Source organism: Podarcis cretensis, assembly GCF_951804945.1.
Source record: "Podarcis cretensis genome assembly, chromosome: 3".
NCBI classification, from domain to species: Eukaryota; Metazoa; Chordata; class Lepidosauria; order Squamata; family Lacertidae; genus Podarcis; species Podarcis cretensis.
In genome coordinates, this window is record NC_137172.1 from 74,220,795 (window position 1) to 74,245,162 (window position 24,368).

The 24,368-nt window shown below is 43.6% G+C and overlaps 1 protein-coding gene across 2 annotated transcripts in view; it reads right to left on the reverse strand.

Annotated features, from left to right (window-relative positions):
• Positions 1–24,368, reverse strand: part of FOXO3 (forkhead box O3) — a 114,399-nt gene that overhangs the window by 12,769 nt on the left and 77,262 nt on the right. For both annotated transcript variants that reach the window (XR_013837599.1, XM_079971651.1), the window contains exon 2: positions 542–1,981. Coding sequence is in view for 1 of the 2 variants with exons in the window: in XM_079971651.1 (XP_079827777.1) it covers positions 578–1,981 (1,404 nt within the window). In the remaining variant the exon portion in view is untranslated. The remainder of the gene's footprint in view (positions 1–541; positions 1,982–24,368) is intronic.

Below are 24,368 nucleotides of genomic sequence, written 5' to 3' on the forward strand. Positions count from 1 at the left end.
CAATTCACACAACTCTATGTGGTACAGTTATTCTGGTGGGAGCAGAACAGGGCGGGGGGAGAGAATATCATGGACAGCAGATGCAACATGTATCAAACCATCACTAAACAGAATAGTTTTACTATCTGAGGATGTGTTGCTGCATTGTCATTATGAGCTATATGAGAGGAACTATACGTTCAGAGGTTCAAAATGCCTCTGTGTCAGAATCCTCTCTCAACAGACTATGGTCCCCACCACCAGCATCATACATACACTTGGGAGCTGATCATGTGTAGAAGAAGAATATCACTGTACATCTGTTAATAAGATGTGCCTATAGTGATCACCTTGTAGGAGAGTAAACCTGAGCCAGCTCTTAGTCACAGCTATGGTAAGCACATAACTGGAATACACGGCATTGCTACCTACTCATCAGCACCCCACTTTGGTTCATGGAGTTTGTTGTAAAAGGCTGTACTTTACATAAACCATATGTGCATATGGTAAGGGCACCGCCTAATGAGATCTAATAAATGACAACGGACTTAACATCGCTAACCTGCTTTGCCCATTTCCCCCTCTTTGCATAAATCCTTTAGCCTGGAACCCAACTCTGTGACGAAGCTTGCTTAGCACCAGTGAAGTTTCCCACATTCAGAGTGACAACATTCTGGGCTGAGATGAGGGAATCAAAGTTAAAATCCAACCCATCTGCATCCATGAGTTCGCTGCGGATAATGGACTCCATATCACATTCCAAGCTCCCGTTGAAAATATCCAGGTCCAAATCACTGGGGAATTTATCATGCCCCATGACTGGAAGGCTCACGCTGCTGGAGTACAAAGAAGAGCCTGAGAGTGAGTCAGAAAGCGATTGCATAGACTGGTTGGCAGGTGACTGTTGCTGGTGTTTTGTCGACCCAACGTTGCTTGTGTCACTTAAGCCCATAGTACCGACGGAATTCGACAAGGCACGACTGCCACCGAGAGAGGAATTCTGGGACTGGTGCTGGTGGTGGAGCAGATTCTGGTTGACCAAACTCCCCTGACTTGGCTGGGCAGCAAACGACATCATGGGATCATTCCGGAGCATAATATTCCTGCGTACGTTATGGGCAGACACAGCTGTGCTAGCTTGTGACATGAGTGGATCAGACTGAGTCATCATGACATCGCTGTGGCTATGCGAATCCGAAGCCAGCAGATCCTGCAGTGTTTGGTTATTGTAATGCGAAATGGAAGAAAATGTAGCTTGCTTGTTCTCTTGGATGGTTTGCATGGGAGACTGACGGAGGGAATTCAGAGATGATGGTCCAAACACAGCATTGTTGAAACTACTTGATGGTGAACCAAGACCTGAACCTTTGGAGCCGTATGGAAAACTTGAGCTTCTTTGCATGAGTCCCCCTGTGGGCGACTGCTGGGAAGAGGGGAGGGTTATACTGTCCAAAAGATCATCCATAAGATTGTCTGTCAGACCATCGTTCAAGTTCATGGTGCCCGCCATATCAGTCAACCTTGGCAGCTCAATGTTGCCAGGTTTATTTACTGAGGGAGACATGCTGGGTGGACTACTATACAGCATAGGGGAAAGTGGAGCATCATCATCCTGAACCTCATCTAGCTCAGTGCTGGCCAGTATTGGTGACAAGCGGCCACTTATTGTACTGGCATTTGAATTTGTACGAGACCGGAAATCTGTCCAGGCGTCTAGCTCATCGCTGCTGCGTGAAGTTGGGCTACCTGGCCACTTGGAGAGCTGGGAGGGGCTGTCTTCGCTTGTTTCCTGTGCAGCTTGTAGTGCTGCCTTCTTCTTAGCTGCTCGTCCTCGGCTCTTGGTGTACTTGTTGCTGTTATCCATCGAAACAGCACGTCTCCGTGGCGCTTTCCCACCTTTCCCACCGTCAGGGTTGATCATCCACCACGAACTTTTCCCAGTTCCTTCATTCTGTACCCTGATGAATCGACTATGAAGAGACAAGTTGTGCCTGATCGAGTTCTGCAAGAGCCACAAAAAACAAAACAAACAAAAAACAAGGAAATTTAGAATAGGGGCAAATTTCCTTTGTCCATCTCAACAATCTAAAAATAACATGGAAAGTAATAAGAAAAATTACTAATTCTACTACTACATCTACTATCAGCATTTACTGATGCTTAGGAACACTGAATTAATGTGGTCCATTCCTAAAGAGCAGGGCTGGCTGACCTGTGACCCTCCAGATGTTGTTGGACTACAATTCCCATCAGCCCCACCCAGCATGGCCAGTGGACACGGATGCTGGCATCTGGAGTGACCATGCTGGCTGAGGCTGCTGGGAGTTGTAGTCCAACAACACCTGGAGGGTCACAGGTTAGCTAGACCTGCTGTAGGGTTATCATGATTCTTTGGGTCAGAGATGTTCCTGGGAAAGTGCATTTAGAACTGATGTCATTGTTGGTTTGTGTGTTTCAATGTGAATTTTTGAACAACTTTAATATGACTTTTTGACCTGACTCTCCCCTCCGATTCTGTGGGTTTATTAACGAAGGAGAACCCGCTTTCCTTCATTAAATAAAATCTCCCATTGAAAAACTTTACTGAGATAATCGTATGTTTATTTTAGTAAGCTGATGCATCAGTACATTGCTAGAAGCCAAGATAGTTAGTAAAGATACGCTGTGATCCCAAGCACATGTATTCAAAAACCAGTTTTGTAACAAGCTTATGTCCAAATCAAGGTCTTCATGATCAGGACGTAAAACATGTTTGACATGTTTTAACCTAATGGCCTTCTACAAATAGCACTAGTTATAGTTACAAACTCTACAGTTTATGGATTCGTTATGTATTTCCTCCTCTTTTCCTTTAGTGACACTCCTTCAGCGACATCTGAAAGAAGAAACTGGCCTAATACTCTGGTGCCCAGAAAAGCCTCATAATTTTCCAAATAATGCTTGCCATTATATACAACAGCACAGCCAACTGTTACGTTATAAAGAACTAGTCAACCTGTAAAAAGTTCCAACATGTTGACAAGCTTTCAGTGAAAAATTTAGGAAGTGAAAGCCCCATTGATATGCCTATAACTGCCTCAACTAAAAGGGAAAACATACCCACTGCCCAGAAATTTCTATGCCATTTGGGACATTTGTTAGGGTGGATAGACTCAACGCAAGAGGAAATGAACCAAGAGTTGAAAAGCCATTCCACCACCTCTATGAGAAGTGCCTCAAGTTTACAATAGCTGAACTGAGCAAAATACCTGTAGAGTCTATACTTAAAAGTATAGCCTAGAGTAGCACTTTTGATTAAAGTTTTAAAATCTGGTAAAATCCCTCTGTGATGCTGAATGCTTAAATGGGGAGATTAACAAGTTCTTTTTGAAATATGGGTGAATATTGGTTGTATCTAGGTTTTAAAGACAAATATACCGGTACATCTTTTGCCAGCATATTTTGAAAACAAAAGGCATCAAGAGCTCACAAAATACAGGTTTTTATATGCATAAAAAACTGTTTTTTATGTACCACAGGGATAAAGTGAATGATTCACATTGGCATCCCTACCACTGACATAAATGGGATGGATGACATTAAGTAAATGGAAGACATCTGGGTATACAAGAAATCTGGTCCACATGCTTTTTTAATTCAATAGTAAGCACTTTAAAAAAACCTGTTTTGTCTGAGGCCAGGTCAATTCAAGGAAAAAGCCTATATTGGAGTATCACTTTAAGAAAACAAAAAGTTATGCTAGCCACTATTCTTTCTGTGTAAGCAAAGATGCACGGCTCCAGTAATTTTTTTAAAGGTTCCCGAGCATTTTCTTTTCACTTTGCCACATAACGGCTTTGATCCACAAACCATTTGCTCTAGCACCCTCTGGGTTAAGATTACTGCAATGCATTATACATGGGGCAGCCTCTTAAGACAGTTTGGAAACTTCAGTTGGTGCTCAATTTAGCGGCCAGGTTGCTCATTGGTGCAAGACAGTTTGAGCATATAATGTAAATCCTGGCCCAACTGCATTGGCTTCCAATTAGTTTCCAGGTCCAGTTCAAAGTGCTGGTTTTGAGTCATAAAGCCTTAAAGGCAAGGGTCCTCAAACTATGGTCTGCGGGCCAGATCCGGCCACCAGGGTCCTGAACCCGGACTGCCTGCGCGGCGGATCGCTCCAGACCCCACCCCCCTTGGCAAGGCCCGAGGCTCGGAAGCGGCTGGGCAGGAAGAGCCCTGAGGTAAAAGTGCGTGCATGTAACAAAGCCCTGTTAATGCGGTTGTTACTGCTGGTGCTGGCTGCTGGATAACGGTGCACTGCCCCTTTAAGCCGCCGGAGGGCAGGGTGGCAGCGAAGGAACCCCTTCCACGCCAGCCCTTCCCCTCCTTCCCCTCTGGCTGGCTCCATGCTCGCCAGAGCAGCACCTCACTGGCTGGTTGCCTCCTTAACATGCACACGGGTCCCATGCGGCAGCCTTGGCAGAATGGAAATGGCAGCCTGTCTTTCTGACAGATGTAACAGAGCTACTCAACAGTTTCAATGTTCAACTTCAAGGAAAGGAGAAGCTCATCTGTGATATGCATTCACATGTGAAAGCATTTCAAGTAAAATTAGACCTCCTCATTAAACAAGTGGAGGAGGAAACTTCTGCCATCTCCCCACAACTCAAATCCTGTTGGCGGAAAAACCAGCAGTTGCATTCCCAAACAAAACATGTGTGGATTTACTAGAAATGTTGCAAAAGGAGTTTCAAATTAGATTTAAAGGACTTCATCACCATGAACAGGACAGACAGCTTTTCCGGACCCCATTTTCTGCTGACATTGAAATTGTTGATCCGATTTACCAAATGGAATTGGCCAAACTACAGAACTGCGATTCTCTGAAAGACACATTCAAATCAAGCAGCCTCACTAATTTCTATGCATCTCTCCCCTCTGAGACATATCTTAATCTCAGGAACCATGCACTCAAAATTGCAACCATCTTTGGCACCACTTATGTCTGTGAACAGACTTTCCCCCGAATAAAACACCTGAAATCTCCAATCAGATTCAGATTAACTGATGAACGCTTGCATCACTTGCTATGACTAGCAGTGACAAATATGGAACCGGATATTGACCATCTCTCATTAGCCAAAAGCAGGCTCAGTACTTCCCATTGAAATACTTACAAGTTTATGTTGATTAAAATCGTTCTTCATTTTAAATATTGTATTGTTGTTCCTGTTCTTTGTGCACCACTAATAAAATATGTGCAGTGTGCATAGGAATTCGTTCATATTTTTTTCAAACTATAGTCTGGCCCCCAACAGTGTCTTAGGGACAGTGAACTAGCCCCCTGTTTAAAAAGTTTGAGGAACCCTGCTTAAAGGGCAGGGTGAGCCTCAGAAGAAGGGTGGTATATAAATTTAATAAATTTAAATAAATAAATAAACAAAACCCAGAGCCCTGTGAATATACTCTGATGGGCGCATAGTGTTTCTACGTATGTATGCACTGAAACTCCCACATGCATAGAAGAATCTCTGAATTTAGGAGAATATGTCTTTACTTCTTTTCTTAAAAACATAATTCTAACAATTGTGGATTTTTTTCTTCACAATTCTCATATTCACAAATAGGAGAGCCAATATGGTTGAGAGGTCAGTGTTTTTGTCAAGGCATTCTGGGTTCAAATTGACCCCTAACATCCCAGAGTGGACTTGGCCACCTCAGTATTCCTCATAGGGGAATACTCTATGGGGCCTGGAGGTTGTTCTCAGAGCAGTTTATATTGTCTCATTAGCTTGACCAGGACCACTAACTGGCCTTCCTACTTCAGTATGCTATTTGAATGTGTTTCGTGCTTTCCCCCATCTTCTTTGGTCAAGGAAAATTGGCAGATCCCCTTCTGCAAGAATTTCCCCACTCCTCCTAGCTCGTGTCTGTTTCAGTCTCTTCCATACCGTGTTTACCTTATGGAGCTTGCCCATTAATTCAGACACCAGCTGCAAGCACCTACTGGAATACAGAGGCTTTTTTGTCTGGGATCAACATGTGGTATCAATTTATCATTCCCAACAACGCAACAAGGAATCCACTTGCTTTAAAAATAAAAAGGGTTGTGTGATTTAACTCTTAAAAGTCTTCCCCCTTTCTATATTTTAAAAAATAAGCCTGCAGATTAGCAAGATGAGATACAGCTGGTATCCTTTGGAATCCTTGCTACATGACTGACTGGCTCTGTGCGTTTGGTTCACGTTTTTTTACCAGCTCATTGGGCATCGCAGAGAAAGGAAACGCTAATGTATAAAGCTACACCCAGCTACGAGTGTGACCTTTTGCAGATTAAAGCAAGAGTTTATTTTCGCAACAGGGTCATTTAGAAGCAATGAATTACAAGTCAGCAGCACCGTCTGACTAGCTTACAAATGCTGGTAATATTCTCTAAGGAGGCTGTTCTACTATTCTAAAGCAATGTGGAACAGGGTATAAACTTTACTACTGAGTAAAATAATTCAGGGGAGGGGCAATATTTATTTATATCCTGCTTCCAGAAAATTGTTCCCCGAGCTTACTGATTGCTTACATTTGTTCACTCTGTGGCATGAGGGCTTCCCACAGAATTCACTGGGCTCAAGGGAAAAAAAGTGCTTTATTTTCAAGCTATGGGTCAGGGCTAGACAGTGCTTAGTATTTATTTATTTCATTTGTATCCCAGCCTTTCTTTAGAGCATCTCTGAATGGCATACATAAAGGTTTATCTCACTTTATTCTAACCAGAAATCTGTGAAGTAGGTTAAGCTGAATGACAGCAATTGAACCAAGGTCACTGACTCATCTTCATAGCTAATGAGAGATTTCAGCCCGGGCCTCTCTGTTCCACATTCAGCAGAACAAAATGGGGGCAGGGGGGCACATGCGACAAATAGAGTCTCTATCTCTCCACTGAATATGCCTCATTGGATTTTGGTAACAACAACAACAACAACAACTGCTTGCCCCAGCCACTCTGGGCAGCTTCCAACCGATATAAAACATAATAAAGCATCAAACATTAAAAACTATACAGGGTTGCCTTCAGAGTTGTATATTTATCTCCTTGACATCTGATGGGGGGGGGGGGAATTGCACAGGGTGGATGCCACTACTGAGAGGACCCTCTACCTGGTTCCCTGTAACTTCACTTCTAGCAATGAGGGAACCGCTGGAAGGCCCTCGGACCTAGACCACTCGTTGTCTGGGCTGGACAACGGGAGTGGTGATGCTCCTTTATAGGGCAAATGCTGTTTAGGGTTTTAAAGGTCAGCACCAACACTTTGAACTGTGCTCGGAAACATACTGGGAGCCATTGTAGGTTCCTTAGGACTGGTAAAGTGGGATGGATTTCCTTGGCCACTACCTCTGGAACCTAGAGATTCTTGCGAGGCCCCACAAACCGAGTCACAACCTCTCTTTGCAGGCTCCACACTGGCCCTGCTTCACACCCTGCTTGAGAGTTTTTGCCTGGCTGGAATGTGTCCTTGAACTCTGTTAACGTGTCATGCTTCCTTGGATGGAGGGTAGAGAGGAGTTTGTGTGTAGAAATTAGCCTTCTGTACAAAAGGTTTCATTTATGTTTGTTGCTCTGCCCACTTTAGCCTCCCACCCACCACAGGCACGTAGACAGTTGAGGTTATTGCAGGCTCTCTGAGGTGCTCCAAGACATTGTCTTATTCTTATTCTAAGCATTTCAGGGTTCAGCCCTACGATTCTGGGAATAGGTCTGGCTCAAATTTCTGCACAGCGGTAGCTGATTCAGCTCTATTAGGCTTTCCAACTCAGTGAAAATTTTTTTGGGGTTAATTATGTTTACTGTATGAATTTACCTAAACATACCTTTTTTTTGTCAGAACAAAAATAACCATCCTTAATATGGGAGCTTGAAAAATCCGAAAACAACGTTTATCCTAATAATCTTAAATCTGCATGTACTTAATTGCGAAAGGAACACACCCACCCCAAACAGACACACCTCTTGGACTTCCAGCCCTTCAGATCACAGTCAGTGAGTTCTACTTAGCATTCCAGCCTTTGCACAAAGTTATTTCAAAAGCGTTACAACCAGGCATTTCAACAGTTGAGGGGGGCTTTTCCCTGAAGTCCTTAGTAATATTTATAAACAATTCAAGTTGGGAAATTATTTGATGAAAACCAACTGAAAAGCAGCCTACGCATGGCAAATGCTCCACGTGGCAGTGATCATTTTCACTGCCAGGAATGTCTCTATGCTGTCGCCCAGGAATGCTTGGTGGTCGTGTGGCGATTCTCTTCATAATGGGGCAATCCTCTACATATAATAGCTGTTGCTGGGAATAGCAGCCATGTGGAGGTTATTTCAAATAGCCTCCATGTGCTTTTCATATGACCAACTATTTAAAGTACCTCATCAAAATAACCCCAGGAGAATCTGTTCTGAACACCAAGAGCAGAAAACTGAACATTATAAAAGGTGTTTCAATGATCACTTTAAAAGGGGCAGCATGGAAATGAATAGTTTAGCACACAGGGCATCATGAGATCTGATCTGTACGTGTGTCCTTTATCGGACTGTCAGTTTTGACCATCTTTTAAATGGAGTCCAGTTTGAAGACATACCTGTTTACACAGGGATTCCCATGATTGCTGGACCTGAATCTCCTGTTTTAATTGTGGTTTGAATTGGTGTGCTGCTTTAATGGGATTGTTTTATTGTGTATTTTAATAATTGTGCACTTTAATTATGGTATATTTCTACAATGTTGTGCAATTGGTTTTTTATATTTGTGAACTCTTTAAGAAGCCATCTGGGCGTTAAGCAGTGTATATACATTACTACTACTACTTCTATTATTACTACTACTACTAATAGAGTAGTTTTGCTTAAGTAGTAATGGTATGTTCATTATCTGTTATTCAAATTCTGATCCAGAAAGAGACATCTGTGTGTGGAAGCAGCATTTTACACATGTATTTGATACTGATTCAGGTACAAAGACGTATGTATCACCTAGGGCCATAGCTCAGAGGAGGGCAGTGCGCATGCTATGTATGGTTCAATACTTAGCATCTCTTGGAGAGCCACTGCCAGTCAGTGAATAGACAGTAGTGAACCAGATGGACCAGCGGGTAGCTTCATATACATGTTCTGATATGTTAAGATCGGTGTTCAAAACTCCCATTATTCTAGGCACATTTTGTGAGAGGGAATTTCATTACTGCAAGCAGTTTCTGAGCTCTGGGCGCAGTACTGCACCTAAGATTTCAGATTAAAACTGCAGAGTGGAAGGAAAGGAGGACCTTTTCCTGCCTCCCCACTTCCAGCTGAAGACTGGAGAAGAGACCCTCTTAAGAATATTAGGTGGGTGGGTAAAGGAAGGACTAGACCATGTGAAAAATGAACTTAAAATTTTAGCTGCAGTTCGTTCATTTTCAGCTTTGTGTTCTTGTTATAAAAGAGTGCACCTAGACATTCCATTGTTGCGCCCGTAACCTAGCTTTAAGGTGCCATTTAGCTCCTAGTTTTCATATCTCTGTTTCTAACACTGGTTAAGATCTCCTTAGGAAGCCCTCAGAGTGCACCATTACTGAATGTCCTACTGTTGGAAGTGATGCAAAGGCAGCAAATGGTCCAACCCCAGGTGAGGAACTCCCTGCTCATGGAGGCTTAGCTGGCAAGCTTTCTCTTTTAAAAAAATGGCAGAGACAGGTTCTTTTCAGAACTTTAAATTTAATTTAGAGCCAGGGATAATTGGACTGTGCTGGCATTTATGGTCTTGGGATTTATTATTTTGTTGATTTTAATGAATTGTTAATGATTTTTAAATCAATGAATAAAGGTGTCCATGTGGATCTGTGCCACAGTCTTGATCTTATCCTCACCAAAGTGGCTGGATAGATGCAGATGGAGAGGCATCATCCTGAGATACGTACTATGCTGGTGCATACAACTAGCTGTGCTCAACCAGAACTGAATCAGGGCCAGAAACAGTCTGCTTACTGCTCCCTCCCTCCCTCCCTCCCAACAACACTTTAAACTGCTACAATAAATAAACCCACCCTGGCTGAAAATATAGCATCTGGGAATTGGCAGAACACATCAGACTTTCAGTCAGCAGCACCATTTCCAGTTATCCTATAGACAGCCTTCTGCTGACCACAGGAGACCTCTAATAAGTAACATTTGCTTTGCTTGAAGAGAGCATGCTGTTTGCAGTTTACTTTTTTCCACTGGGAAGAGAAACACAGGGAGAAACGTCACTGTCAATAATCCAAATGCTGCAATTTTCAAAGTCTTAACCCCCCCCCCCAAAAAAAGGAGGGGTAGCCTAAGTTTTTAAAGGAAAAGAATCAAGAATAACCTTTCATTCGGATTAAAAATATTACGTGTGTGCTCTGTTTATGAGGAACTTCAGGAGGAGAGATAGCAAGGGTTAAATGGCTGTGTGCTTTTATTTTTCAAATTTAGAAACTGTCTCAGTAGCTTCTTGCCCAGCTGTTTTTGTTCTTGGAAAACTACAGAGAACATTCCATTCCACTCCGCCAAACCTGCACTTCCGGCACACATTGGACATTGGAAGCAGCTCTCACAGACACATTCTCTCCCCCGCCCTGAACACTGTCTTTTGGCCAAGTGCTCCAGCAGCTCTTGTTAGTATAAGGCTGCATGCATGCATGTATCTGTGCTTCCAGTACATGCAACCCACGTACATTGCAACACACATACAGAGCTTCTTTCATGCACAAGTGCCAGCATTCGCAAGGGCTTTGTCAAGCACTGTAACATCGGGGAGAGCACTTTCTCTGTAACCAAGATGCCTGCAAGAAAGCATCTGCAGTACTGAATGGAGGGGAAGACCTCGGGCACATGGGAATTCTTCAAATGAGCAACAATTAAGCTCCAAAATGAATATATTTTCTGAAATGCTGCATCCTTATTAAAAAATTGACTAGACCAATGTAAAAGGAGTAATCATTAACAAAAGCAAGCCAGCAAACAAAAAAAGGCCCGCCTCACCTCTACCTGCACATTATGTGTGAGGAAACTTTGGCCCTCTGAGGTTGCTGAATTACAACTCCCATCATCCCAGGCTGGTGGTCATGCTGGTCATGCTTGCTAGGATTGATGGGAGTTGTAGTCCAGCAATATGTGGAGGGCCAAAGGTTCCCCACCCCTGCTGAACATGACCTATATAAGGACTGCAGATGCTTTGAAGCCTTGACCAAATCCCAGTTTAAAGTCATCGTTGAAATAAAATAGAGATGTTTGCAAGCATCCCTGGGCTGTGTAACTGGCCAATGTAGATGTCTGTAGGTGAACGCAAAGCAAAATGGACCGTGCACTTGATTCAAAATGTCAGTCCTTGAACTGGTAGGATTAGCTCTGGAGCACACAGTTAGGAGAGGGCTTGTAAGAGGGTCATCTGGAAGTCTTCCTTTGTTTTTAAGTAGACCATGGCTCTCTTACACATTGCTCCTGTGTGTAGTGCTAACCTTATTCAGAAAGTTGAGGGGCATGTCTAGCATTGTAAGTTCAAGCCTTCAAGCTGTGTTTTCTCAGGAGCTTTTGATAAGGAACCGGGTCCTAAAGAACCTAAGAATCCTAAGGAACCAATGTAAACCTTTGCCATTCATCCTCCTACAGAAACTGCAGTGAGAAGAGGAACCTGATAGGAATGAAGACTGGGGAGGGACAGAGAAGTGCTGTTTGCGGAGACAAAGCATTACCACCAACACCACAGTTTCCCCATAGGTACATGTGTGGTAATACTTGTCTCACATTGTGGCCAGAGTCTATGGGGGGAGGGGAGAGGAAGAAACTCCAGCAGCTCAAATAAAGGGTTATCAGTAGGAGGCGCTGTAGTGGTTCATGCAACTTTGATAGTCATCTATACAAAATGTGCCTTCATTGGATTATTCCAAAATGTTTGGGGCCAAAAGTAAATTGTCTTTCAAGCACCTGGAGTTGTTTCTTCTCTTTCACACACTGCCCTGAAAGTCTTTTAGATAGGCTGTATAGCTAGACTTTGATGTGAAAGAGTTGCAAATGTCCAAGTGGTCATCTGTTTCCATTCTAGGTGGGATGGGAAGCAGAGTGATTGGCGAGAAGACGCCTTGTTCTTAAAACACATCAATTCAGCAAATTGTCAACCCACGCCAACACCTTCTGTTGCTAAACTGATCCCCTTTACTGCACATGTTAAAGCCCCAATGTGGAAGCTGCTTTTCTGCGGGGTCAACCCATGACACGCTTGAAATATGTTTAAAAGCCTGTGAGCACATGGTGGTGGTGACTGGGCACAGCACATGGCACTTTCTCCCAGAAATGAACCTGCTTTGCTTTCCCGAGAAGCAGCTCTTTATAGCAACTGCTTCTAGTATGTGAAGGGAGCACAGCCAATGAGGGCTTGAAACAAACTGAAGAGACAAACATTAAGAGAGGAATGTGGAACATTCTGGTGGTGCTTTTGCTGAATCAGAACATTCTTGATGGGGGGGGGAGTGTTTTATATATAAGAATCTTGTGTGAACAGTGCAGAAGAATGGTGATTGGGTGGGATTGTTTGGGGTTTTCTGTTGGAGTTGTTGTTGCTGTTGTTTATTTGCATCTTTATTTTAGATATTGTGATTTATATAGAAATTGTACAGTTTGGTTGTGTACTTTTTAATGTTTTATTTATTGTTTATGACTTCTTTTGTTGTGTTGTACTTATGTATTATTTTCACATTGTAAGCCATCTTGAGCATGGTTTGAACTGTAGAAAGGTGGCATACAAACAAAATTATGCATGACTGAATTTTGCTGTTGTGACTGTAGCCCTCAGCGTATGAGGACACCTTTAACTTCAATTAAAATTTTAAACACCAAATTGCTATCTCAAAATTGTTATTTTTCAACACACAATCTATCCTGTAGTTTGCATATTTGAATCAATTCAAAGGCCTCTTTCTATATCCACTTAAATGTATTGTTCCCATGTTATTATTTTCCTCAGTTAGAAATGTTAAGTTTTATGTGAAAAATTACAAGGGTGAGTCAGTGCTGGCCCTCCTGTTATGAAATCTACCCATTTTATTGAGAGCAGTAAGCTTTGGAAATTGTGACTAAACTAGCTATTCCATAACAGGAAATGCTGTGTATTAGGCTGGGAACAAACACTAAAACTAATCAAACCAGTGTGTCAGCAAAGTTTCAAAGACCCTGATCCTGAAGGGGTTTTTTTTTCTTGTGCCAAGTGCGGTGTGTCTGTGTGCTACCTCAGCCATGGCAGTGAGAGCAACTGGACTTGCAAAAACTTGTTTATCTTTAGGAATCTGAAAGTTTTGCCACAATTGTGTGAGTGCTTCACATATAAAAAGCCAGAAATGCCCCCAGAAGCCCTTCCCAAAGGTAGCATGGGAAAAAAAAGAGGGTACAAGAAATAACTAGTTGACTAAACTTGCTGGGTATCCAACATGGGTATCCATAGTACCACTTTAGCATTCCGTTGCCTCATTCTGCATGTCTAAACAAGACCTTAGTTCAATGGGCCTACTCCAAGGTAAGTGTGCATAGGAAGCCACCTTAGTAATGACCAAGTTGGCTGGATATAGGCCAGACTGAGCATTTAAGTTGCTGAGTTGGAACACTATTTAAGCTAAATATTACACATGTGAACTAGCTCTGAAGCTCAGGGACTTTGAGTCTGGGAAGTGTTATGTTATGCTATGTTTCACTTATACATTGCTTTTGGGACCAAAGGCCCCCAAAGCAGTGAGCAGCATATTAATATAAAGAAAGATAAAATGAGCATACAGTACAATAAGTTCATCAAAACAACATAAGAAAGCAAAAACAATATATACCCACCAATCATACTAAATATGTATTATGGGCTGCATTTATGCTTCCTACATTTCACCTCATGCTTGGAAGCCAGGTTAACTTGAATCCCCCAACTTGGGTGCTCTAATATCTCACCTAGGAGCAAACCCACCCACATCCAGTCAGCTAGCAGGAGTGCCCTTGCCCTCAAAACACACACACACACACACACACACACACCCCATGTTTTAGTAGGTCTGTGCAGGTCCTTCAACAATTAGCATGACATAATAGCCCTTCTAGCCAGAGGCTTTAAGCCACCTCTGGCCTTGATTTTTCTATTACGAATACAAATCAGAAACAGGAACCTCTGTTCCATGAGATTTAAAACATGTAATTAGTTTATCATTGCAGAGAGCAGATAATCTGATTTTTAAAACCTCTAGAATTTAAAGTATGTTACATTCTGGTTGCCAACAGACAAAGAACATTTCAGCTTAATAGTTTGTGTCCCTTCATCAGGGGTGGTAGTAGAGGGGGAAGTAGCTAGCATTTGGTTTTTTTCTTTTCTTTTTATCATGGTTCTTTTGCATATTCAGAAACATTTTTTTAAAAGAAACAGATTGAGTTCAAGTTTATACAGTGGCGTAGCGTGGGGGGTGCAGGGGGGGCCAGCCGCACCGGGCGCAACATCTGGGGGTTAGGGTTAGGAGTAGGGTTAGGGGGCGCAAATCCACGGGTTAGGGGGCGCAAATTACTTGCCTTGCCCCGGGTGCTGACAACCCATGCTACGCCACTGAGTTTATATTTTAACCAAATAAACCAAGTGCCACTAGTTATTTTTAACCAGATCACCATTATGCTTTGAATGCAAACATTTTTAATTATATCATACTAATTTCTACCACCATGGAACAGCTGTTACCAATGTTTGGAAACAGCCCAACAGGTAATAAATGTATGGATCTTTCTTTGACCTATTCCCCTCCCCACCCCACCCCCATTTGTGGTTTTTCCTTATACATTCTCATTTCGATGTTTATTGTAAAGTTCTGAATTAAGTCCATTCCATAGCTTCTAACAAAACAAAAGAATGCCTTCACAAAATTGATCAGCATTATTCAGACATGCTACTGCCTGAATATGTGTCATCCAGAGTTTGAGCTCAGATCTACAGCAAACACTCCCATTGAAGTGATAATGCTGGGAAAGAGGCATTACCTGGAAAGAGAAATAGGTTTTGTTTTTTAATTTTTTGTACCTACAACCTATTGAATCTCCAAAGTCTTGGAACAGGTAACATCGTGACACCATAGCCTTATTGCCATTTAGAAAGAAGTGGGACACTGTGGCAATTGTGGAGCAAAGGTGTTTCTAGAAGGCCCTCAGTATGGAGTCTCATATGGTCACCCACCCAGAGACAGAGAGATCTTATTTAAACACTAAAAGCTTGTCGGACCCTCTGTGAATCTCCCTCCTTGATATAACAAGCAGGACAGCTCTATGTCCATTGATAAAAGAATATCTGACACCAAGATATACAATAAGAAGGATATGTCAAAGAGAGAGCATTTATGTTGGATAATAGAATTAAGAAAACAGTACAACAAGGTTCTAGCTAAACACAGGCCAGATGTTCAAGAGATGCTCACATGAGTGGCCTGGTTTAGTCACTCTCACCGTGTATGGGTGCCCTCTATGGGGCTCTGTGCCTTAGAGACTTTGCAGAATTACAACATCTAACATACGAACACGCACACACTTTAAGAAAGAAGTACACAAAGGAACTTCAGGAATGTTTTAGCTTCTAAATTTACTGGATGGGCTCCTAATGCTAAAGAATAATAGCATGAAGTAAGATCCTCTTGAATTGCGGTTGAACTGGAAGGACCAGATGAGAAGGTATTGCGGTGAATAATTATTTCCAGGACATGCCCTACTTCCACCCTGTTAAAAACTCTAACATGATGCATGGTGGGGAAAGAGCCAAATCAGTTTTGCAATTCTTTTCAAGTGGTGTGATATGACAAAGATTCTTCAAATTGCAGGCCTGTGCAGTGATCAGATTCATTTATTAAATAAGTATAAAAAGTTATCTTTGGATTCAAAACACAAATTTCTTTGTATGTATGAAAATGATAAATCATATTTCAACTAGAAAAAATTTGAAAACGTTATCTGCAAAGCCAAAGAAGCAATAATTCCTAGTATGGTTCTTATAAAGGTATCATAACAGCCCTGTATTTCCTCCATGAACAGGTCTGTAAATGGTCTTTTCAGGTGTTCCAGCAGGATGAAGCTGTGGGTGGCCAGATCTGAATGTTGATCTGGAGGGTGTTTCTCCAACCCAGAGTCCCTGAGGGCATCTGCAATATCACCTGATCTGCAGAAGGTACAGCCACACACAAGGGCAGAAAGTCAGGTTCCCAGTGCTTCTATGAGGCCTGGGCAATCATGAGGATGCCTGTCAATTGCACAGTCTGGTGTTATACAACCTTGTTCTCTACCGCGCCTGAAAAGAGCCTTGAAACTTGAGCATACAGTGGTGCCTCGCAAGACGAAAAGAATCCGTTCCGCGATTCTCTTCTTCTAGCGGTTTTTTCGTCTTGCAAAGCAAGCCCATTGACGGCTTAGCGGATTAGCGCTATTAGCGGTTTAGCGGTTTTTAGCAGCTTTTAGCGGCTTATCGGATAAGCGGCTTAGCGGCTTAGAAAAAGGGGGGGGGGGGAAAGTCGGAAAAACTCGCAAGACATTTCGTCTTGCGAAGCAAGCCCATAGGGAAATTCGTTTTGCGAAGCACCTCCAAAACGGAAAACCCCTTCGTCTAGCGGGTTTTTCGTCTTGCGAGGCGTTCGTCTTGCGGGGCACCACTGTACATAGCCCAGGAGGCTAGGCCACAGCTTCTGGACATTTCCTAGTCATAAATCTCATTTCAGTTTAACCTGAGGTCCACCACCTATACCCCAAACTCCACAGATGACCTTCTCAGACCAAACTTTTCTCATGCATGTTCATCCAAAGAAGCACCCTCAATATGGTCAGCAGCAGCAGCAGCAGCAGTACTAGATAGCTGAATAAAAAGTGTCATACACATACTCAAAGAAGGCATGCTTGAACAGCTCCTCAGATCTTCAGTCTTAAGTTGCAAGAGAAGTTGTAGCAGTTTCAAACCAACAGTAAATTGATGCTGATTGAAAAGTTAATTCCATCTAGCTATTTTGTATTATAGTTACTATTACTTAACCATTTATATCCCAGTGTTCTGCATTTATATTTGTCTCCCCTTCACAATCCCACTCACAATCATTACTGCTCTTGTTGTACATACGGGACACAGAGAAAGAACTTGCCCAAGGTCTCCCTGCATGTTCATAGGTGAACTAGTACTTGACCTCACTATTTTCTATTTTTAGGTCAAAATTACACACTGCTAGATGCCACTGAAAATTTGTCACGTTGGCAAATGACTAGGCCCAATAACACTTAAGAAAAATAAAACTGCTGCATAACCAAATGCTTTCCTTCCTTCCTTCCTTCCTTCCTTCCTTCCTTCCTTCCTTCCTTTCCACCAAGGAACTGCATCCTTTCTATACTTTTAACAGTTACAAGGTTAACATGTCAGCTCCTCCAGACTGTGCATGGATGACCATTCATAGAGAGCCAGTGTGGTGTAGTGGTTAAGAGCGGTAGTCTTATAATCTGGTGAACTGGGTTCGAGTCTCCGCTCCTCCACATGCAGCTGCTGGGTGACCTTGGGGGCCAGTCACACTTCTCTGAAGTCTCTCAGCCCCACTCACCTCACAGAGTGTTTGTTGTGGGGGAGGAAGGGAAAGGAGAATGTTAGCCGCTTTGAGACTCCTTCGGGTAGTGATAAAGCGGGATATCAAATCCAAACTCTTCTTCTTCTTCTTCTGTAACTACAATACAGTTTGTGCCTGGATAGGTAAACTCAGTCTAGTTATTTCCGGTCCTTTGACAAATAAAGACGGTCAGAAATACACACCATCACTAACTCCTTGCTGACCCTTCAAATGTTTGTCTGGGTTGTACTACTACTTATAAGGGTACCATATTTCTAGAAGTAAAATTCAGGACACAAACGTTGTTGAGGGAAATGAAAAAGTTTCATTTTGCCAATTCCCCAAAATTCCCCCTAGACGCTATTTTCACCGGTTAAATCCCAGACATGTCAGGGAAATTCCAGACATATGGCAACCCTAACTCTTGCCACAATCGTATAGGGTGGGGGTGGGTGGGTTATGATGACTGAAAGTTACCCCATAAGGGACAACCTATGTTTTTGGTGTGTTGATGGAAGTAGCTTGTAACTGCCACATAACTGGCCTTGCTTTTTTTTCCGTTTTAAGAGGTATCTTCAACAGAAAGGGGGGGATGTTCCACCTTCTACTCCTTCATTTATGTATTTATTTTTTGTAGCTGTAACAGCTGACATCTTTCTCAGCTGTTTTCTCAAGAGATCTGCCTGTGTTTACATGAGAAGAAGGAATTGTGTGTGTGAGAGAAATGAGTCCCTACTAGCTCAACTAAAATTTTAAGCAACTGTTAGTTAAGAAAAGGGGCTCAGTGGTAAGATCAGATGCTTTCCAAGTTCAATTCTTGGTATCCCCCCAGTTAGGACTGGGAGAGAGACTCTCATTTTAAAATCTGGAAGAGTCGCTGCCAGTCAGTGTTGACAATACTGAGCTAATAACCATGAATGGAATAGTATCAATGTTCAAACAAGAAGCACACATTGGCTTCAGCAGGACTCTGGAGGAAAGTGATGTCTGATTTTGTTCTTCAGTTCATGAAGGGATTATGTCCTTCCTCTCTGTCTGCCTTCTTTCCAGGCATTCGTATAAAGCATACTATGTTCTCCTTTACTCTGACAACATACATGTTATTGGGAGAAAAGCCATAATATGCTAGCTTTTATGATTCAAGGCTATTCAGAAAATGAAGGATGAAAGGAAAAGGGGTAACGATTACTCAGAATCTGCCAAGAAGATTCTGAGTAACAGAAGTAGTATGTGTGCGCTAAGAAGGCCCTGTGCTTCAAACTCCAAAGGTAAATATTATTTGTATACACATTACAGAACCTAATTTCAAGTAGATACAGTTTGGCTCTATATACTTGGTTTCACACGCTTCTATGCATCCTACAAGGAACAACTTTTTCGGTTCACTGTTGAGTGTGCAGCTGCATGTCAAATAGCTGTAAATACTGGACTGCTGACCATATGCCAAAAAAACTATACTGTGACAATTAAGAGTGCCCAGTGGCAAAGCTTCCTTCACCTTGTGTGGCATCTTGGCTGGTGAACACAAAGATCTTTCTTTAGCTTCCTGCCCTCTGAATCAGGCGTTTTAAAATTTGATATGACGCTGGCTGCATTAACACATGACAAGAAACAGAGCCCCTGTAGGACAACAGGATCATTTCTCAGGCTCTCTGCTCACAGAAAACACAGAGCTGGAGTTTGCATATTTGGATTACAACTGTAGCACAAAAAAGGGCAGGCAATTGTGGGGGGGGGGGAGGGAACGCACACACAGATTAAGAATCCATTTCTACCAATTGTAGACAGACTAGCTGACCTGCCAAGCAGCTAAATTTATTTTGATTCATGCCTCCACTCCCCAAAGTACACAGCGGTTACTGAGAAGCTAAAATAGAATGAAATAAAATGTTAAGAAGTCATACATTGGGAGGTGCCTCCAGAATCCATCTTGCACCGACAGGAGTCTAGCAAAATTCAGAAAGCTGGCACTCCTTCCCCCCCCCCCCCGAGTTGAAACTGGAAGCATGCTGCTCTCTTACACCCCAACATGTTTTCTTTCAGTCTCTGTACCACTGTCTTATGTAGCTCAGTATTGTCAGCACTGACTGGCAGCTGCTGTCCAGGTTTGCAGGCAGGAGTTTTCCTGGACATGCTGGAGATTGAATCTAGCATCTTCTATATGCAAAGCATGCCTTGCATATGCTCTATTTTATTTTATTTTGCATATTTACATTGTGCCTTTCCTCCAGGGAGCTTCAGGTGGTGTATGTGGTTCTTCTTGTCCACATTTCAGCCTCACAACAATCCTGTGAGGTACCGTATTTTTCGCCCTATAGGACGCACTTTTTCCCCTCCAAAAATGAAGGGGAAATGTGTGTGCGTCCTATGGGGCGAATGCAGGCTTTCGCTGAAGCCTGGAGAGCGAGAGGGGTCGGTGCGCACTGACCCCTCTCGCTCTCCAGGCTTCAGGAGAGCCCCGCCACCAGCCCCACAAACTCGGGGGACAGTGGGAGAGGTGCAGCGCGCCTTTCCCACTGTTCCCCGACTTGGTTAGAAGGCTGGCGGGGGGGAGAAGCCTGCTCCTCCCCGTCGCCAGCCCCGCAAACTCTCCCCCGACTTGGTTAGAAGGCTGGCGGGGGGGGGGAGCCTGCTCCTCCCCGTCGCCAGCCCTGCAAACTCAGGGGAAAGTGGGAGAGGCGCAGCGCGCCTTTCCCACTGTCCCCCGACTTGGTTAGAAGGCTGGCGGGGGGGGGGAGCCTGCTCCTCCCCATCGCCAGCCCTGCAAACTCGGGGGAAAGTGGGAGAGGCGCAGCGCGCCTTTCCCACTGTCCCCGACTTGGTTAGAAGGCTGGCGGGGGGGAGAAGCCTGCTCCTCCCCGTCGCCAGCCCCGCAAACTCTCCCCCGACTTGGTTAGAAGGCTGGCGGGGGGGGGGGAGCCTGCTCCTCCCCATCGCCAGCCCTGCAAACTCGGGGGAAAGTGGGAGAGGCGCAGCGCGCCTTTCCCACTGTCCCCGACTTGGTTAGAAGGCTGGCGGGGGGGGGGGAGCCTGCTCCTCCCCGTCGCCAGCCCCGCAAACTCAGGGGAAAGTGGGAGAGGCGCAGCGCGCCTTTCCCACTGTTCCCCGGTCTTGGTTAGAAGGCTGGGGAGGGCTTCCCCCTCCTCCAGCCCCGCAAGCTCCCAGAGCGATGCCAAAGCTGCACGCAGCTTCGGCATCGCTCTGGGTCCCATTCTGGGGGCTGGGGGAAGGGGGAGCTCAGGCTTCCCCCACCCCAGCCCCGCGCCCGGGGGGGGGGGAAATAATTTTTTCCCTTTATTTCCCCCCAAAAAATCTAGGTGCGTCCTATGGGCCGGTGCGTCCTATAGGGCGAAAAATACGGTAGGTTAGGCTGAGAGGCAGTAGCTGGCCCTAGGTCACTGCAATGAGCTTCATGGCTGATCAGGGATTTAATCCCTGGTCTATTTAAGACACAAGGCCTAGTCCAGCACACTGAAGCATGGGCCCTCCTCTAAATTTTGCTGCATCTCTGCATTGGAAGCAAATAATTCAGTATTACCTGATGCAGAGATATGACTCAGTGGAACAAAACAAGGGCAGCATCTTCTTTATGTGGTTTTTTCTGTCTCGCAGGACACCAAATTCATGTTTTAAACTAATTTAATTCTTCTGTTAGTACCAGCCATTCTACTGTGACAAGAGTTTGTGAATTGCTGGTCTAATCCAACAGACTAATGGGTCAGGCTTGCATTTGTTGCACCACAAAACAGCTGTGGAGAATCAATGCTTGCTGTCTTCTCTGTGCTAAGCAGTTGAAGACAGCTATCCAGACACTCTCTCCAATCCTCCAACCAAATCCCCTTGAGGCAAATCGCCTTGGTTTACTTCAGGCGTCCCTCTGGGGATCTGTGCTGGGTCAGCATAGGTCCTTCCAGTCACATATGCAAATCATTACCTGGAATAGCTTAAAAGGAATACAAACTAATTTTCTTCTGGCAATAAAACACTGAGGTTGAAGGGCCATAAAAGTTCCAATTATTGAATGCATGAACAGGGGCTGGGCATGTTTGTCCAGAACACAATCTGCTCCTCAACTTGCCCAAAGTGTCACATAGGTCTGGAAGAAATTAAATGTTTTAAAGCAAAGCGAGAAAACAGGTTAAAGGAACAGCTACATTCCACTCCAACTTGGTCAAACCTGGAATGGTTTTAGGCCTCTCTGCACATGCTCCAAGGCTTTCAGTCTGCTGAGGGGTAGAGGAGACAGAATAGACTCCCTCATCTCATTTCCCCAAGCTCAGGTGCATCAAGCAGTTGGTTATACAGCCACTCCTTATACAGCAACAAAGGCCTCAGAGCAAATGACCCCACCACAGCCCAGGGGAACTGTCTGGGGATGCATGAGTTTCCTCATCTCCTGGGTGCAGCGATAGTGGCCATGTCACCAATCCCTCTGCAATCCACAGGCTTACACTCATGGGATGACCCAGAGAGTGTTGTGCCCGCCTTACACTTAAGTAAGTAGCCTTAGTGCATATGCATAATGTTGATACACCTGTGGACTTAAGTGGGTCCGTTTTCTAGCTCTACACGATACTATCCTGCAATCCTATCCAAACTTACTTAGAAGCCAGTCCCATTTGCTTCGGTTGAAAATGCTTCCAATGTGCATAAAATTACACTCAAAAGGGTTTCCCCATGTCCACTGAAAGATCTGCCCAAAACTTACATCTATCTGAGCCACAACCAGCCTCTGCAACTATAAGGTCTATAAGGTTTATATAATAAAAATAAAAATTGTAGAGCTGAGATATGTTCAGAAAAGGGCAACCAAAATGATAAAGGGATTGGAGCAACTCCCCTATGAGAAAAGGTTACATTTGGGGGGTTTTAATTTAGAAAAAAAAGTTGGGTGGGCATGATAGAGTAAGGAAGGACATGATAGAAGTGACTAGGTCAGGCATCCCCAACCTTCAGGCCTCCAGATGATTTGGCCTACAATTCCCATCATCCCTGACCACTGGCCCTGTTAGCTAGGGATCATGGGAGTTGTAGGCCAAAACATCTGGAGTGCCGCAGGTTGGGGTTGCCTGGACTAGGTTATGCATGGTGGAAAATTTCCTGTTCTAAACTGCATATATACTAACATTCTGGCTAAGTGCACATAATGCTAAGCCAAACCATGGCTTAATGTGAGTGTGCAGGCTCCTGGAGAGGAGATTGTGACTGCTCTGGTCCTCCTCTGGCCCTGCAGCTAAAGCTGTGAGCTAAGCCATGGTTTCACATGGCATGCTGTCCAAACCCAGGCTCATGATTTGTCCCATCAATAGATGAGGAAGATACACTGGGCTCCTTGTAGTATATGAGCCCTTCTCTCTCCCTCTCCCTCCCTCCCTCCCTCCCTCCCTCCCTCCCTCCCTCCCTCCCTCCCTCCTCTCTCTCTCTCTCTCTCTCTCTCTCTCTCACACACACACACACACACTTGTAATGATGAGCATTTGCTATCTTATGAATGAAAATTAGCAAGTCACCAAGTAAGTTAAGCTCCATAATAGGATTGCCGTGCTTTTTGTTCTTCACCATCCCATAATGCAATGTTCTTTCTTTCTTTTTTTTCTATGTAAAAAAGGGCAGCCTTGCCCTAAATGACAGGACATATAAACTTGGAGGGAACAAAAGTACAGGATGTAAATTAAGGTGATTTGCCACCCCCTCATTATGCAGAGGCTTTATAATCTATACTAACAAGAAACACTGCGTGGTAACCTAACCTGTTATTATGCATATTATTGTGAGAGTAATAACAATGACTTATATGAGCAATTGAAGCTTGCCAACTCATTTTGAGTGCTGCAACTCCTTTCTGGATGACAAATAATGGGTGGCGACTGATAGCACATCCCATAGCCAGGATCAATTACACTTATAGCTTTGGGAGGACATAGCATATGGCATTGAGATGCTGCCATCTGAAAAATTTCAGTCTATACAATTTGTGTAAATGGGAATGCAGTCTACTGACTGTGATAGACCAATAGAACATGGTGCCACAAAACTAAGAGTTGGTTAGCTCTATAGGGATGGGGAACTTGTACTGTAGCTCTCCAGGCATTGCTGAACTACAGCTCCCATCATCTTTGAAGTTTGCTGTAGTTCAGCAACATCAGGAGGGTCACATGTTCCCCATCCATGTTATAGAGCAGGCTTCCTCAACCTCGGCCCTCCAGATGTTTTGAAACTCCAATTCCCATCATCCTTGACCACTGGTCTTGCTAGCTAGGGATCATGTGAGTTGTAGGCCATAAACATCTGGCCAAGGTTGAGGAAGCCTATTATAGAGGGTCACCTCCACCCCCATTCATATAATCAGGAGAATTCAGGGTAAACAGGTAAATTCATATCTTTTGTTCCCTGTGAAATGTTGTAATTTAACCATAATAAATAGATAGTTATATTCTAATTAATTATTATGATTAAATTACATTTCATGATGAGTCATAGGAGCCAATAATATACATTATTCCTGTGAACTGCCCTGGGACCTGCGGGTACAGGGCGGTATACAAATTTTAATCATGATGATGATGATAATAATAATAATAATAATAATAATACATGAGTTCAGTTATTCTGAGCTATGATCACCATGATTTTAGAAGCAGTGCAGTTGAATTGCTAGTTTTTCATGCAGCCTGTAGTCTTACTTATAAAAAAATTAAAAGGTGGAAATTTCTGATAGATAGCTTGAACCTATATATACTAGAACTTCCACCGTCTGTGGCAATGTTGAGGAGTTTCTAGCCCACAGGCCAAATTTGGCC